Source organism: Choloepus didactylus, chromosome 7, assembly GCF_015220235.1.
Source record: "Choloepus didactylus isolate mChoDid1 chromosome 7, mChoDid1.pri, whole genome shotgun sequence".
NCBI classification, from domain to species: Eukaryota; Metazoa; Chordata; class Mammalia; order Pilosa; family Megalonychidae; genus Choloepus; species Choloepus didactylus.
In genome coordinates, this window is record NC_051313.1 from 54,625,795 (window position 1) to 54,643,764 (window position 17,970).

Sequence of the window (17,970 nt, forward strand, 5' to 3'; positions counted from 1 at the left end):
AGGTCAATGGAATCAAATTGAGCACTCAGACATCAACCCTCATGTTTATGGCCAACTCATTTTGACAAGTGTATAAAGTCCACTCCATGGGGAAAGAATAGTCTCTTCAACAAATGATGCTGGGAAAGCTGAATATCCATGTGCAAAAGAATGAAGATGACCCCTACTTCACACCATATACAAAAATTAACTCAAAATAGATCAAAGACCTAAATATAAGAACCAGAAGAATAAAAATGCTGGAAGAAAACCTAAGGAAGCATCTTCAGGACCCTGTGATGGTAATGGTTTCTTAGACTTTCTACCCAAAGCACAAGCAACAAAAGAGAAAAATAGAGTACTTCATCAAAATTAAAAACTTTTGCACATCAAAGGAGTTTACCATAAAACTAAAATGACAGCCTAATCAATGGGACAAAATATTTGGAAACCACATATCTGATAAGGGTTTAATATCCAGAATATACAAAGAAATCCTTCAAGTCAACAGTCAAGAGACAACCTATTTAAAACATGGGCAAAAGACATGAATAGACATTTCTCCAAAGAAGATATTCAAATAGCCAAAAAGCACATGAAAAGGTGTAACATAATTAGCCATTAGGGAAATGCAAATCAAAATTTACAATGAGATACCATTTCACACGCACTAGAATGGCTACTATTTAAAAACAGAACATAACAAGTGTTGGAGAGAATGTGGAGGAATAGGAACACTCATTCACTGCAGATGGGAATGTAAACTGGGTAGTTACTGTGGAGGACAGTTTAGCACTTTTCCAAAAAGTGAAGTATAGATTAGCATATGACCTGGAAGTCTCACATCTAGGTATATACCCTAAAGAATCAAAAGCAGGGACTGGAACAGATATTTGCACACCATTGTTGACAGCGGCATTATTCAGAATTGCCCACAGGTGGAAGTAACCAAAGTGTCCATCAACTGATGAGTGGGTAAACAAAATGTGCTACATACATACAATGGAATGTTACCTAGCCGTAACAAAGAACGAAGTTCTAATACACGCGACAATATGGATGAGTCTTGAAGACATCAAGTTGAGTGAACTAAGCCAGACACAAAAGGACAAACTGTATTAATTCAGCAATAATAAGTAATTAGAATAAGCAAACTTAGAGAGTCAGAATCTAGAATATAGGTTACTGGGGGCCAGGGCAGGGGTAGGGAATGGGAATTTAATGCTTAAATTTTACAGAATTTCTATTTGTGTTGATTGTAATGTTTCAGTAATGGATGGTGGTGTTGGTAACAAAACATTGTGAACATAATTAACAGTACTGAATTATATATTTGAATGTGATTAAAAGGGGGAATTTTACATTGTATATTTGTTACAAAAATAAAAATTTTAAAAAGATATACATAGGACTGTACAACACAGTGAACCCTATTATAAGTGATGGACTATAGTTACTAGTAAAAGTATAAAAATATTCTTTCATGAATTGTTATAAGTGTACATACTAATGCAAGGTGTGTTAATAGGGTGATATATGTGAACTCTGTATTTTATGCATGATTTTTGTGTAAACATAAAATTTTTCAAATAAATAATATGGGGTAATTTGGTAGCACATTCAAAATCAGTAGAGTCAATTCTGGAAATTTTTCCTCAGTTATCTCCCCTTCAAGGTGGAATTCCATCTCTTCTTGCATGACACAGGTTCTTTGTTAGTATGTGCCTGCTCTTACCTCATTAAATCTGGCTTAATTCTTATTACCTTGAAAGTTCTTTCTTGGGGAGAGTCTTCCATATTTCTATCTGTCAAACCCATGAGGCCCTTTCTAGCCTTCAATCATCTTAACCTCTCTTCATTTGACCTACTTCCAACCTCATTTAAAATGTTTCCTCTCTTGGACTTCACGGTTTAAAAGAAAAAAGAAAAAAACTTTCATTGACATTGTCCTGCTGCTATCTACCTTTGGTCACTTTTTCTCCACCTGCATTTTAGACATAAGTGTACCCCAATGTCTTCACCTATATACATAACTCTTAAATCTTCTACTGCATTAATGCATTATTTTAGATGAAGGGGGCCTTCAAGATTTGGGGATCCAAGCTTACAAAAGGAAGAAATCACTAAGGCCTACAATAAAAGAAAAAAGTTTTAGTTATTTTTTTCCTAAATGACACTAAGCTGTCTCAGCCCATCTATTGAACAATAAACCCTGTCACCTATGCTAAATACGAACATTTTCTCTGTTTTGTTTCATTGGTTTGCACATCTTTAAGTACCACATTTACAGTTGTGTTGACTGATTAAGGCAAGTCCCCCATTCACTTTCAATAATGTCTTGGTTATTGTACATTTACTATCTTAGAGAAACTTTATAAGATCAATTTGGTAGGTATCACTCATATCCCAAGGGAAAAAGGAAAATCCCAATGTGATTTTGACTGGTATTTTGAGAACTAGGGATCATTTAATATTTACCACAAGTATATAAGATGAACCCTTGCATTCCATTTATAGAGGAGAAAATTGAAATAGAGAATTTAAGTGACTTGTTCAAAGTCACATGCCTAGTAAGTGGTGGAGCAAGTATTTGAGCTCAAGGATACAACCCAAGGAGCAAGGATTTTTTTGCCATTCATGATGTTTCCCCCAACTGAATGTATTTTTAGAAGATGATACCAGTTCAGATACAGCCAGAGAACTTTTGTCTGGCGCCATGGGCCAACAGAGACTGCATATGTTAAACAGATGTGATGTATTTAATCTGTAAGCAGGGAAAAGTAATCGTTGGCAGTTTTTCCCCAAAACATTCCCCTGCTAACTGGCAGAAAGAAGGCGTTTGGGAGATGGAAGTGCCAGCTTGGCAGCATATCCTCCAGCCAAAAGGAAATAATAGTAAATGAAGAGCAGTAGAGGTTATCTGGAAACACAGACTAATCACGTGCACACTTACACAGCTGTTCCCTTATGTGCTACTCATCATCACGCACCAGATTAAAGTCAAAACACTGCCAGTCATTCGCTTACACACTCACAAACAACAGCACCTTCAGTTCTGTCAGGAAGCTATTTCCATGAAACTTACTTAGAGGCCCAAATCTCAATCTTTAGACAAAGTATTAGTTTAGGAGTATCTCAGCTTTTCTCCTGTTTGGGTTGCCCTTGTGATGGATCAAGTAGTCTGTGCTAGGTGAGGTAACAGCAAGAAATAGTATACTTTCTTAACGTCTGATGTATTTTATTCTGTGTGGTTGAATTCTACAAATGAGTTTGGATTATGGTTCAGAAGGACCAGTCTAATAAGATAGGTTATTGGTTGGTATTTTTGAGGGAAAAAAAAATGGCTAGTTATTCTGGCTGTGAACAGACTAATCTCTGCACTATTTATGACCTTCACCAATCATAACTGGCTATGTCCTTAGCACTCAAGAATTATATAATTTGTGATTTATGATAAAAAAAAACTAATCTCGTACGTTTTTAGCATGTATGCTATTTTCCACACGACTCTTTCCTGTACTTTTCAACCTGATGACTTGCAGTTAAGAATTTCTGCCATCTAGTAAACATTTTCTCATAAACACTATTCTAGCCTCTCATTATCTTGCTTCTCTGTTGTATATTCTTTTAGCAACTAGTAAAGAATTAGCTAGCTTTTGAACAGGTAACTAGTCTCACCAACCATCAATGCTTTTCTGTTGGTACATCAAGACATTAAAAGTCCTGTAATCACCAATAAAATAGAAAAGTAGTTGAAACAGTACTAACCATACTTCAGAATTAATGATAATATGGCCAGCTGTCAACAACTAAAATGAAAGACATGATATATGGTGAGTCTTATCTATTATCTACAAAGATCTACTCCAAGCATCTTGACAATTCATATGCTTATTTTCTGTTAACTGTAAAGGCACTGAAAAGTCTTCATCAAATTTATCTGTGCATTGTAGGACAAGTGTGTCAACCAAAGGAATAAACATATCATTTGCAAAAGGATTGATTCTATACAACAAATAGCTACTAGAATACAGAATTACCCATAATGATTTAATATATATTAGAATATTGCCAATCTTGGGTGAAATTTATTCCATTAATATAGGCATTGTTTAAAACACTTTCAAATCTTCTTTTAGAGTCATCTTAATCCTAAGGATGTTCTTTTGACTATTCCTCAGTGGTTTAAAATATTAAACATGAACCTGTTCATCTTTTGAGGACATATTTGCCTACAAGGGAACTGCCAGAAATATGAGAAATTTTGAAATATAGCAGCACTGTGTTCTCCTAAATTTTGTACGTATAAGTTAGAAAGCTGTCTTTTATAGTCTCCTTATGTTATGCCTTCAATTTATTTTATATTCCTTGAGCTAATCTGATATCAAAGTTAGTAGAAAGATACCCATAAATATATTTAAAATTTGCATCTTTACTTCATGATAAACCCACACTTGCTTCCATTTTGCAAGGAGTCAAATGAAGGATCCCAAAGCTATTTGACAACCAGTGTTCCAGCACTGCATATCTCTAGCGGTTCAATTTTACAATTCTGAAAAGTGTAAAGGAAAAAGAATCCTAAAAGACTGCGAAGACTGCCAAATAACATGCTTGGTTAAGGACTCAAAGCACTCCTTGGGAGAAAAGAGATTGCTCACTTATCATTATCCAAAAGATATGGCTGAGCTCTAGCAAAAGGTGGCCTTCAATTAACTGACTAAAAAGTCCCTTAAATTATTTCTAAATTCTGAGATGCTGAGTTCTTTGTGAATAACCTGATCAGTTCCTGGAACTTTGGGTATCTGTGTGAATCTGAGGCTCAGAGCCAGAGTTCGGCATCTTAATGTCTGCATTACCCCATATAGCAAATGTTAAGCTGAAAAAGAGATCAGACCTTAATTAGAGATATGAACAAAATGGACTTGGTTAGGACTAAGGTTAATCACACTAAAGGGTAAAGGATGATATTGACTGTTTTAAAACTTCAACTTCTATGTGAGACTAAAGGAAGAGATGGTTTATTTGGTGGAAAATCTGTATTTTCTGTAGCATGCTATATAATTGACCTTGTATGGACAGTTTATTCAAACACCATAAATACATGGAACCTGGAACAGGGAATGAGATCTGGTCAGCTTGTACAGGTTAGTGGGAAGCCCCAATACATCCCAGAGTAATTTGGGCAGGGAATAAAAAAGTCCCCTTGAAGGACTGGGGAAAAAAATGTGGAAATATTAAACCTGCCCACCTGGGGAATTCCTTATATTCTCACAAGCATTGGGGACTACCAATTTAGTAGGCTGACCCCTCAATCTTGAGGCTTGACCTTATGAAGCTTGTTGCTGCAAAGGAGAGGCTAAACCTACTTATAATTATGCCTAAGAGTCCCCAGAGAACCTCTGTTGTTGCTCAGATGTGGCCTGTCTCTCTAAGCCACTTCAGCAGGTGAACTCGCTGCCCTCACATGGGACATGACTCCCAGGGGTGTAAATCTCCTTGGCAATGTGGGACGTGACGCCTGGGGATAAGCCTGGACCCGGTATCAGGAGACTGAAAAAGGCTTCTTGACCAAAAGAGGGAAGAGAAATGAGACAAAGTTTCAGTGGCTGAGAGATTTCAAATAGAGTCAAGAGGTCATTCTGGAGGTTATCCTTATGCATTATATACATATCCCTTTTTAGGTTTTAGTGTATTAGAATAGCTGGAAGGAAATACCTGAAACTGTTGAGCTGCAATCCAGTAACCTGGATTCTTGAAGACAACTGTATATATAGCTTATACAATGTGACTGTGTAATTGTGAAAACTTATGGCTCATACTCCCTTTACCCAGTGTATGGACAGATGAGGGATGTTTTGGGTGTTCTTTTTTATTTTTATTCTTATTTTTATTTTTTGGAGTAATGATAACACAGCAACTGTGCTAACAATTGTGAATTGTGATGAATGCACAACTATATGATGATACTGTGAACGAATGTACACTGTGCATGACTGGTATATGAATATAGTTCAATAAAATTGCAGGGGAAAAATAAAAGGAAAAAAACAAGTCCTTTAAAGACTTATGTGCTTTTTTAAAGAATCAATGTGTGGCTTTGATCATTTTTTTCTACTTCATTACTGTTCCTGTTCCACTAATTTTCTCTTGTTTTTAGCTCTTTCTTTTTTTCCTTAAGTTCATTATTATTTTTTGGTTCATTTTCTAACTTCTTATGTTGTATCTATCCCACAAGATTTGCAATTTCAGTATCACTCAGTTCTAGGAATTTTTAAACTTCCATTATGGCTTCTTTAGCCCATAGCTATTTAGCAGCATGTTTTATTATTTCCAAATATTTAGGTGTTTAACTTTTTATTAAGTTCTAACTTAATTTCACTGTAGCTAGATAGCATACTCTTTATAATACTTATTTTTTTTTTAATTTTTTAAGGTATTCTTAATCTTAACCCCAGTGCATGATTAGTTTGTGTAAATGTTCCATGTTTGCCCAAGAAAAATATATCCTTCCTAACTGCTAGATCAAAAACTCACATCCATTAGGATAAGCTTGTTAATTATGTTGTTCAGATCTTATCTTCCCTATTCCTGCTGATTTTTTTTCCTACTAGATCTGTATCAGTAATAGAAGTATGTTAGAATCTTCCAGACAAACTTCTGGGAAGACTAATCAAGAAAAGAGAAAAGAAAACAGTATTATGAATATAAAAGGGAATATGTCTAAAGATAACACAGCAACTGTGTTAACAATTGTGAAAACTCAGACATGGAAGAATTTCTAGAACAAAATAACTTTTAAGATGTGACTGAAGAAGAAATAAAAAGCTTGAGTAGTCCCCTATTAAAGATTCTGAAGCAGTTAAAAAAATTTCCCATGAAGATGAGAGATTAGATAACATGAGTGGTTATAGGGATATATTTTTCTGAGGTTGGGAGAAAAGGCCAGGGTATCAGAGAACATGTAAAATAAAAAACTATGGTAAGAACAGTAAAAAGAAAATAATACCCTGAATATGTATATGAATAAAAGCTACTGCTAGTCTGAAGGCCCAGTTGGCAATCTGCCCAGCCTTGGCTGCTCACAGGTTGATGTACCAGAGCTGTTCCATAGGGCAGTGGCTGTCCCCATTAGACCAATCATAAACCACTACTGCTGACAGCCTCTGCCAGAAAGGAAGAACACCTCTGTAGGGGGCATTTATGGAGATGAAGCAGTTGTAATATGGAAATAAGGAAATAGAGTGAAAAGGAAGCATTTTGGGAGACTGAAGGGAAAATTGCCAAAAGATTTCTAGATTTTTTGGTTTCTGGGGAAGGGAAACAAGCATCCACAATTTTTCCATTTCTAGTATATAATACATAAATTTTTCAAAGCTCACCCCCATCTTCATTTTCAATAGGGCTCACTCATTTATTAAGTATATTTTTAGGCTACAGGATGAAGTGTAGTAGCTGCACTAGCTGCGCAAGAAAACGGAGCTCAAGCCTCTTTCTACATGTAAATATCTCTGCCTTCAGTAGCAGCATAGCAAAAAGCAAACTCACTGAACCACTTGAACGGACTCCAAAAGAACTTCAACCACTCACCTGGATACATGCCAGGGGCTCATTTGTCCAAATCGAATATCCACCGACTAAATATATTCTCCCATTATGGACGGCAACTCCAGATTCATTTTGGCCTAAAGTAAAGAGAATTGAATAAAAAGGAAAAAAAATAAATCCCATTTTTCTGCATATTTTAATTAACCCATTTACCACTGAGGGATGCAATTTCCTCCCGTGGCACACTTGTATACTGAACAGGATTTTGCAACAACTAATCATTGCCTCCCAGTATTCATAGGGAAGAATTAACTACTATTTCTCAGGTGAAGATCCTGTGTTGGATCACAACCAGGTCAAAACACTTATTTGTCAAATTAGTAAATACAGTTAGTAAGTACAATAATTAACAAGCCATATAAAAATAAGAGCACTACACTATACTGTAGCCATTAATTTATAGTGGTAGAAATAAGGCATGTTTTAGAAATGCAAAACACCTCTTGTACCTCCTGGTGCTTTTAGGGCAGTGCTTACGTTTGGAAAGTAATGGCTGCAACCCCAAGAAGCCAATAAAACAGACCCATGCCCCTAGCATGGCTAAATGAAGACAAATGGCAGAAGGAATTGATAAGTTACTACCCTCCCTTTCTTTACATACACAACAGTTTTAAGACCATATTAAAGTTCTTGAGCTGAGACCAGCCTGGATAATCCCTAGATATTGACATCCCAAAGTGATGAAAAGCTTTTCTCCCCCATTTCAAAAAGAAGACAGAATAACTCACTACCACACATTCTTCCCTGGAGGCCATCAGAGAGTGTGATAGTCCCTTTTTATCGATGGGCTGACACAGGATTGACTGGGGTAATAAATAAGCTGGGTTCTGTAGCAGGCACAATCACAGATCCAGGGACAGGGCTCTGAGGTACCACTGCAGCAACCTGCAGAGTTAAGTACTTGTAGGTGGGCCTCAAAAATAATTTTGCAAAGATGAGTACTCAACACAAAACACCTAAATCTCTCACACTGGTTCTGCTCCCAATGTCACCTCCCAACAGCAGCTGTGAGCCACTGAGCTCCCTCTCAGCATATTAAAATATCTTCAGGAACTAATCCAACCCACCACTTTGAGTTTGTGATTCTCCTATTAGTAGAGCAGCCTGGAGGAACTGGTCACTTGTGGATATTAATGCAAAGTGACAAGGGAAAAAAAAGTTTTTCACTCCAGAAAGAAACATCAGGGGTAAGTTGTTCATTGCTTTCTTTCCTTTCAGTCCCTTTGGGATGAGGATGGACCCGAACACCATATACATATACAGAACCTCTCTAAGGTTTAGTTTTTCAGAGAATACAGCCAGAAACAGTATTTGACAAGGATGAAGAAGACATGCTCTTTAACTCACAAGAAATGTAATAGGACCAAAAGCAGAGAGAAGTAAAAATTACGTGGCTTCTGCAAAGGGTTACTGGACGGCTGGTTCCTCCTATGGGCATGAGTTCTATGTAAATTTATTGATGGATGACAATGGACCTGACATGCCTCTTAACCACAGGAGAACAAGCACAAAAGGTAACACAGGCCCTGAGGAACACTAGCTGCTTGGCCACCTGAATGAGCCAAATTGTGCTGTGCAATAAGCAATGCATACCTTTCTGGTTAATAAAAGAGTGTTGTTTTACCATGAGAGAGCCGGTATTTAGGGATCTGGAAAGATGCAAGCATCTAAGAAAACAAGTTTGGTAACTATTTGAATCTGCTTTTCCTAAGTCACTTAAAAGGTACTTGCCAGTCAACAGGTTGAAATTACAGCGCGTCCACTGATCAGTGTCTATGTTGTAAGAATCTATATGCCTCACGAGAATCCGGTCATTATTGTAGTCTAGGTCATTGCCGCCAAGAACATAAAGCTTCCTTTGGACAGCAGCCATGGAATGGTAGACCCTTCTCTGTAGCATAGGGCTGCGGCTTATCCACTTATTCTGAAAAAAGGAAATTAAAGTGAATTCTATTAGGAAGGGACTTCCATGGCAGAGAAAACAGCAGAGTGTACCTCATGTTATCAATCATATATTCTGCTTGACCACTGATTACATAGGTTGAAAGGTATAGGATCCTTATAAGAGAACTACTGCAGAAGAACCATATATCCCATATATTCCTTCTTTTATTTGGGGCTGAAAAGTATTTCCTCTTGTTTGCATTGCATTTTATTTAGATTTTTATGAGGGGAGTATGAGATTATAGAAATCTGTATCATGGTTATCTTGCCCAATTCAGAGAACTTTACTCATGCAAATTACTTAAGAGTGAAAACACATGGCTAGGTATACTGTGCACAAGAAACAGGCTCTGAATCCAGAATAATTGGGTTTTTAACTTATGTGCGACCTTGAGCAATTTACCTAACTTTTCTTTGCCTGTTTACTCATCTGTAAAATGGGGATAACAATACCTACTTGGCAAGGCTGTCATGAAGATTAAATGAGAAAATACACATAGAGCATTTAGAACATGCCTGTCACACAGTAAATGTCCAATAAATGTACACTTGAAAAAATCATAGTAATAATAATTATTGGCTATCTGAGGTTATCCTCGATATGCTAAGGTGAGGGTGACTTTGCTGTTCTTTCCAAAATTAACCTCCTGGGATTGGTGGAAGAGCTAGGATTTGGTTCAGCCACATATCTTGCACATTGCCTTTGTTTCACAGCCTCCTTTAACATATTTATAATCACATCTTCTGGCAAACTGGAAAAAGTTACTTCTAGGCACCTATTTATTTGTTTTGGGCAGAAGGTTAAGTTTGATATGAAAACATTAGGGAATGCAGGAACCTGTAGCATTTGGTCCTAGGTCACCCTCCATAATGAGAAAGGTGCGCTTCACCCTGCTAACTGCAAGTCTCCTATTTTAAAATGTAATATGAAATCAGATGAAAATAAAATATGACTTTAATTCTCAATCTCAACAAAGTAATGGGCAGATAAATAAACCTACCCATTTCCTTTCTACATAAACACTAAATGTACAGGAAGAACCCAGATTCTATTTTGCCAAGAAACATTTGAATTTTGACCAGAAAAATCATATGATGTTTTGAACAGATAGAATTTCAACAGTTCAAAATCTGAAAACAAGTGTTGTATAAATACTGGTTCATTCACTATAGGCCTATCTACTAGCTCATTTCTAATTTCTGTTTTCAAGATACAATCAAAAAAGAAAGTGGTTTGTACAGTTTGAAAGGCTTGCATTTATCTGTCACTCCTTTTGGAATATATAATAAGAATCTCTTCCAATCAAATACCTTCTTTAGACAAATAAGCCTTTCTTTCAGATATTTTGCTATGAAATGTCTTTAATCCATTACACATGAGTGAATTTAACTCAAAACTCTGATGTTTTCTTTAGGTGCTTTCTATGAGGCAACCAATTACAGTATTAGGAATCAATGTTCGCATTAGCAGTCCAGTCCCCTGCCACAAAACTATGGAAGCCATCTGGTTTGCAAAGCCTGCCTGCATCCTCTGATTATATCTTTAGCATCCTTCACTGCAGTGCCTGCCAGGTGAGCTACTAACCGCTGCAAAGGCAAAGAAACAGAGAGGCCTGGTGGGGTCATTCCTAATAAGCTAGCGTGTGAATACTAATCAGTGGTGGAGAAGCAGAGGTCACCCCAGCCTGCCTGTTGGCAGGTAGCGATGTGCTCTGTGGCAGATGGCAGGCATTATCGACTCTCCATAAAGGCCTAGAAGAGAAATAAGCACTAGGGCTGAATGATAGAGTTATTGAGATTCTGAACAAGATGCAAGCAGATGTGATGTTTGCCAGTACCCACCGTAAACAATATGCCAGCAGAATTTTAAAAAAGAGCATGTGTGTACAAACATGAAACAGAACTCATTTGAGAAATGCTAACACCTTCTTCCTCTTTAACCACATGTGCACCAAACTGGAGCAACTGCAATTAATGATCCCTCTTGAGACAGCTGACCCATAGACGTGTGGTCTCTGCAATCTGCAGCTTCTAACTGACAGCAGGAAACACTTGCAAAGGGAGAAATGCCTTTTCTAAATTCAGAATAAAAGTAATTGTTAAAGTAAATAGATACCAAACATACTGAGGTCACTCTGGGCATACATTCATTTGGTAGCTAATTCTGACTCAGATTGCCAAAGTCAACCTGTTGTTTCATGTACCATCAACTTCAGCCGATGAATATTAAATCTCTAAATCAAACCCTTTTGGAATATGGTCATAATCATGAAAATTATTTACATTACCAAAATCATACAAATGGCAAAATTCAACAGACATTTGCTAAGATCACTGATGTTTTGGTGGAAGGAAAGGAAAATAAAAATACTACTCCTTTTGGGAAAAAAAAAATTATTAACTGTGTGATAAGTGGGTAGAAGAAGGGACAGGTATCATTGAAATGCTTCCAATTCAAGCCTCACTATTAGGTGAAAAACATACCCAAACTCTTCATATATGTCTACCTCAGACTAGTCCTATTTGACGCTCTACTCTTGAGAATAAGGAAATCGTAAACTTGTTCCCCTCCTAGAATGACACACCTTCTAGAAGGACAAAGCAACAGGACAATCAAAATCCTTCCTCTGGAAAAGATGTTTATTTGGTGCAAAATTTATATCTTCTGTAGCACACTATCTAATTTAACAGTTTATTTGAACACTATAATTAAATGGAAATTTGAATGGAGAGTGAGATTTTGTTGGTTTGTATAGGTTAGTGAGGTGCCCCAATTCATCCCAGAGTAATTTTGGTAGAGCATAAAAAAGTATCTGCAAAGCTCCCTTCAGGGACTGGGGAAAAATGTGGAAATATTCAACTTCCCCACCTGGGGTATTACTGATATTCTCACAAGCATCAGGGACTACCAATTTAATAGGCCAAGCCCTCAATCTTGGGGCTTGCCTTTATGAAATGTATTCCTGCAAAGGAGAACGTAAGCCTACTTATAATTATGCCTAAGGGTCACCCCCAGAGAACCTCTTTTGTTGCTCAGATGTGGTCTCTCTCTAAGCCAACTCTGCAGGTAAACTCACTGCCCTCCCCACTATGTGGGACATGACTCCCAGGCGTGTTAGTCTCCCTGGCAACATGGGACGTGACTCCCGGGGATGAGCCTGGCTCTGGCAGTGTGGGACTGAGAAAGCCTTAGATCAAAAGGAAGAAGAGGAATGAAACAAAATAGAGTTTTAGTGGCTGAGAAATTTCAAATAGAGTTGAAAGGTCATTCTGGAGGTTACTCTTATACATTATATAGCCATCCCTTTGTAGTTTTTAGTGTGTTGGAAAATCTAGAAGGAAATACCTGAAACTGTGGAACTGTAATCCAGTAGCCTTGATTCTTGAAGATGACTGTATAACTGTATAGCTCTTAGGGTGTGACTGTGTACTTGCAAAAACCTTGTGACTGACACTCCCTTTTTCCAGTGTATGGACAGATAAGTAAGAAAACAAAGACAATAAATAGATAAATATTAGGGGTGAATAAGGGGTATGGGATGTTTTGGGTGCTGTTTTTTAATTTTTATTTTTACTCTTATTTTTATTTTTTTGGAGTAATAAAAAGGTTCAAAAATTGATTGTGGTGATGAATGCACAATTATATGATGATACTGTGAACCATCATATACACTTTGGATGATTAGCTGGTGATACATACAAAGTATATATTAATATATACAAATTATCTGGTGATATATCTGAATATGTCAATAAAATTGCATTAAAAAAACAAAAAAAAATCCTTTCTTTGGAGGCCACTAAATATGAACAGTCACTTGAGATATGGGAATCAATACAAGTAACAAAATCATCAACACATTTTCCCCTGCCTTCTACATTGGGCAAAACTCTCAAAGAGTTAAGCATTATGTATAGCATAAAACTAGAAGAGCTGAAATTTTGTGCGTTAAAATAGAAATAAAAAGCAGTTTATCCAGATGCTTCCTTTTCTCTGTATAAGTTTAAGATGCATGTGTATGTGTATAGACTTGGCATTCCAATTACTAATTACTATGGAAATCTTTTAAAATTCATTTTAATTAAGGTAATGAGCTTTTCTTATATGATCCTTACCTGGTTAGGTTCATAGACCATTAGTCTGTTCTGATATTGTGCTGTGTTAGTTACTCCACCTGTAATGGATTAACATGTTAGAGCTTTTCATGAATAAGAAATAGGACATTCCAACATAAGAATGTGATACAATTAAAGGAAAATTAGCTACTGCTGAGTATATATTTATATACCCTCTTGGTGAACCCATGAAATAATTAAGAAGCTTATTGTTAAAGCAGTTTCATTTTGAAGAAACATTTCAGAAGCAATCCAGTTGAGAGCAGGCAACAAGTATGCTGAGATGATCAAGGGGCCTCCAATTCTTGCAAGCTGCTCTGCATGGCCAGAATGAGGAGCAAAATGTGGGGAGGACTGGGAGTGAGGGGAGGACCCAGTACACATACAGTTGATGACAGAGGCTGGTTATGTGGAAATTTCTTGTCCTTAGCTAAATTGGTCATTTTACAAATCTAGCCTCTTGTACACTAACACAGTGACATCCTGATATCTCTTTGGAAGGAACCTAAGTAAAGGCATTAGTTATCAAAAAGGGAACTACAGCAATGCTGTCTGATACAAAACGAGAGCCAGAAATGCAAGTCACATGTAATTTTGAATTTTCCAACAGCCACATCAGAAAGTAAAAGGAAACAATTAAATTAAATTTAACAAATAAATTTAACTCAATGTAGCCAATGTATATATCATTTCATTATGAAATCAATATAAGAAATTATTGAGCTATTTTATATCCTTTTTTCTTGTACTGAATCCAGTGCGTATCTGACACAGCACATCTCAGTCCAGATTAGCCACATTTCAAGTCCTCAAGAAGCCACCTGGGGCTCTTGGCTGCCATATTGGCCATCATGCACCTAGAGTCCTCCAGGGCAGTTCCAGTCAACTTTTTGAGACCTCATTAGCAACTATTTAGATCCAAGAGACTTGAGACCTTCTGCTTAACCAAGAATCACTAAACTTTCAGTATACTGCTAGGTAAGTTTTCCCTATCTTTACTCATACTTCTTTTCACGCTTGTCATGTATACTGAACACTGTAAAATCTAGAAATTATTAATTCTAGTTGGATTTTTACCATCAAATGGAAAAAGTCTAAAAGCAACATATAAACTAGCACAGAAAGAAAATAACCCCAGTAGATATTAAATGTTAGGTAATAAAATAACAAGAACATGGGGACCAAAACATTTACCTTGAGACATATTGCCTTGTACATAGTTCTAGATCCTGGCATAAAATAAATAGCCTTCTTATTTTAATAAGAATCACAAAGCAGCAGCTGATTTTGCAATAAAGCTTTAAAACTGAGCTGAGCTAAGGACTAAACAAGTTCCTTATTGGGATTCTTAGAGCTTGAAAACATGTACTGTTACAATACAAACACGTTGTGTGGGATACTACCACCAACTCCACGGCCAGGAGTCAAGTAAACCAGAATCCGGGGGACAGTGCCTAATCTTCAGCTGAGCTGGAACAATCCACCAACACTAATGGATGCATAGAGGGAGAGAAACTGTCCAGGCCCATCATTCCTCTCACACTCAAACCCCAAAAACAGACTGCATCTCTTATGGAATTGTCCAACACTATTATTAACTGGAGGGCTCTATCTTGGCTCTATCTTATTCTCTCTGAAGCATGCAACCACTTTTAAGATCCACAAAAGCTTTGTCTGTGGAGGAAATCCACACATAACAGAGAGAAATGAGCTTCCTACCCTCAAAGCAAGTCCTCTCTGGGTTTCTCACTGAATGTTTCTTTTCTAAAATGAAATCAAAGGTAAAGAAATCACACTTAGAAAAGCTGAGGCTGAAATATCTACACAGAGTCCGTGTTTCTCTAAATAAATATGGAAGTGTGTTTCCTTTTTACTCCCAAACTTCCCTTTCTTGACTGATTAAAAACTGAATGTCCAATAATTCTTTCTCAGCATAACTACCCAAGAATAATCCAATCTATTGAGACCTCACAAGACTGCATGCTTAAAATGATTGCCAGTGCTTTTGATCTTGGCCACAACCACCAGATTAATGTCCAGCTCCCCTATAATCATTTCTCCAATTAAGAGGGAACAGAGAGTAAAGCTCCCACCCATTATTTTAAAACTTTGCAGGTTTCTCTATTTGTTTTAGAAGTATGGCACAGAATTATTACCTATGCAGTCAACTATCTGTTTATGACACTATTTGAGAATATTTACAGTACTATATGTATCAGACACTGCCCGTTATAGGTTAAATGCACATCCAATGGATTAGAATGTAGCTATTACATCCCTTCTCCGAAGCAGGGCACACAATTTATCTCCATGCTCTTCAGAATTATTATTTACTGTCTTGTACAAATGCATCTATAATAAATTTATTTCTTAATCTGAGCTCAGTAATTAGATTCCTCACCTTTACATACAAATTTTCACTCATATAACAGTGTTTAGAAATGAGATATTGTGCTCCTGGTTGGGACTAAAAAATAAAAATCCCAGTTAGTTATTTGGTTGATTACCTCTAGAATGTTAAACCACAGGAGGTGCCTGACTTTTGCCAAGTCAGGATTGTAAAGGAAAACCTTGGAAATTGGTTCTATTGCTTTCCCCTTTGAAATAATTTACAAATGAACAAACCATTTCTTCTCATTACAAAAAAAAAAAGGAAATTAAAAAAAAGCATCCAAGTTTGCAGCCCACATATCTTTAGCTGTGTTACTCATTTACAGAGCTTTATCATTACATTCCCTTCACATAGCACTCTTCACTTTCAGATTAATCTGCTGAAATGAGATGCTAAGGATTTGCATACAGATTTGAGTATACAAAAATAGATATGGAATTAATAACAGTCTCTATATGTTTTAATTTCTCCTAGACTGGAGTACCCTTGCCTGTAGCAGTGTTCCTGGCTTTGAAAGTCATCAAGCTGATTTGTCTGCTCTGGGTTATAATGCCACATGCTGCTATACTGTCCCCTGCAATCAAAGCACTTGCAAAGATAGATTCCATGCCTTCCTCTATCGAGTATATTTTATAGATTGGCAGTTTTGCTCTCCCCCCTCCCCTGGGGTGGGGGATAATCTGCATCTTAACAGCTTTCTATAGATACATCTGCCATTAAATATGCCATCTCCTATCAACACCCGTTTTGAAAACCAAGCCTTCCCTAACTTTGAAGTGCCACAGTCAAAGTTAAGACTTTTCAGCCAAAATTGAAAATGAACATCCTTGTCTTATACTTTTGAACTGTGACTTAAAGATATACTGCAGGTTCCCCCAAAGTCAAATAAGTCTTTAAAAACTGCCAGAAGGAATGAAAAGTCACCACCACACTATTAGCAGTGAGAAATGGTTCTATCAAGACAAGAGTAAAGCATTTTCCTTAAGCTTCTCTGTACAACTTACCACAAAATGCTGTGACAAATGGATGAGCGCATACGGAGAGATGATGACAGGTGACTGCCAAACAAGCAACCTTTGTCTCTGCCACTGAGAAATCACAGCCTCCCAAGCTCATGCTGAGCTCAAAGCAACAACTAGTCAATTCGGCAGTGTCTATAATATAGGGTGCTTAAAAATCTCTTATTATATTTTGCTCAAGTAGATCAAGTCAGATGGCTCTGCTGATTTTTTTTTCCAAGAAAAGAAAATACCTCTGTTGATAATAGAGAGTCCTACACTAAACTCTCCAGGTGCTGAGACAATGCAGGGAGGACCCAATGGAAAGAGCCACTGAAAACAGCCAAGCTCAGTTTCCTCAGATAGTCAACGGAGATGACAATATCTGACTCACAGGTTTTAGATGACAGTGGGTGGGCGGCCATCCTAAAGGGAAGTTTAGTACAATATTGTAGTGGTTCATGGTAATTTCTTAGTTCAATAAAAGGTGCAAATGACTATGTATGGAATGTTGAATTAATAAAATGGTTTAAGTCTGTTGTCTGAAATCAATTTCTTGTAATCCTTTTTCCATAACCAGAATTACAGATCAGTTTATGTGTGTATTCAAGGGCTTTTTCCTTTAATATTTTAAGTTGCTCCTCCCTAAACTTGCTTCAATTCTCAAAAGACTAAAATTTCATACTTACAGTCTAATTACCTAAAGAATGACTTAGCATTAAGTGTGAATCTGTATTAGCCATATTTTTAAAAATAGTGCTAAACCCACTATTCCTCCTTAGTAAATGTGATACTATGGGAATTTTTACATTAAATGGAAAAGAAACTTTTAATATCTATTTTTACACAATGTTAGACTGTCCATATTTTCAGAGTGTTTATAATGCTACAGAAACAATTAAAACCAAGAATTTTATTACCATATTAGCATCTTGA

At 36.8% G+C, this 17,970-nt stretch overlaps 1 protein-coding gene across 16 annotated transcripts in view; it reads right to left on the reverse strand.

The window, feature by feature from the left end:
* KLHL32 (kelch like family member 32) overlaps positions 1 to 17,970 on the reverse strand; it is a 318,742-nt gene that overhangs the window by 5,261 nt on the left and 295,511 nt on the right. For 14 of the 16 annotated variants that reach the window (XM_037842503.1, XM_037842505.1, XM_037842502.1 and 11 more), the window contains 3 exons: positions 13,645 to 13,703; positions 9,316 to 9,508; positions 7,567 to 7,661 (listed from right to left, as the gene is read on the reverse strand). In XM_037842503.1, coding sequence (XP_037698431.1) covers positions 7,567 to 7,661; positions 9,316 to 9,508; positions 13,645 to 13,703 — 347 coding nt within the window. Of the gene's footprint in view, positions 1 to 7,566; positions 7,662 to 9,315; positions 9,509 to 13,644; positions 13,704 to 17,970 lie in introns of those variants that run through there. The other 2 variants (XR_005217809.1, XM_037842510.1) reach the window with 2 other exon arrangements.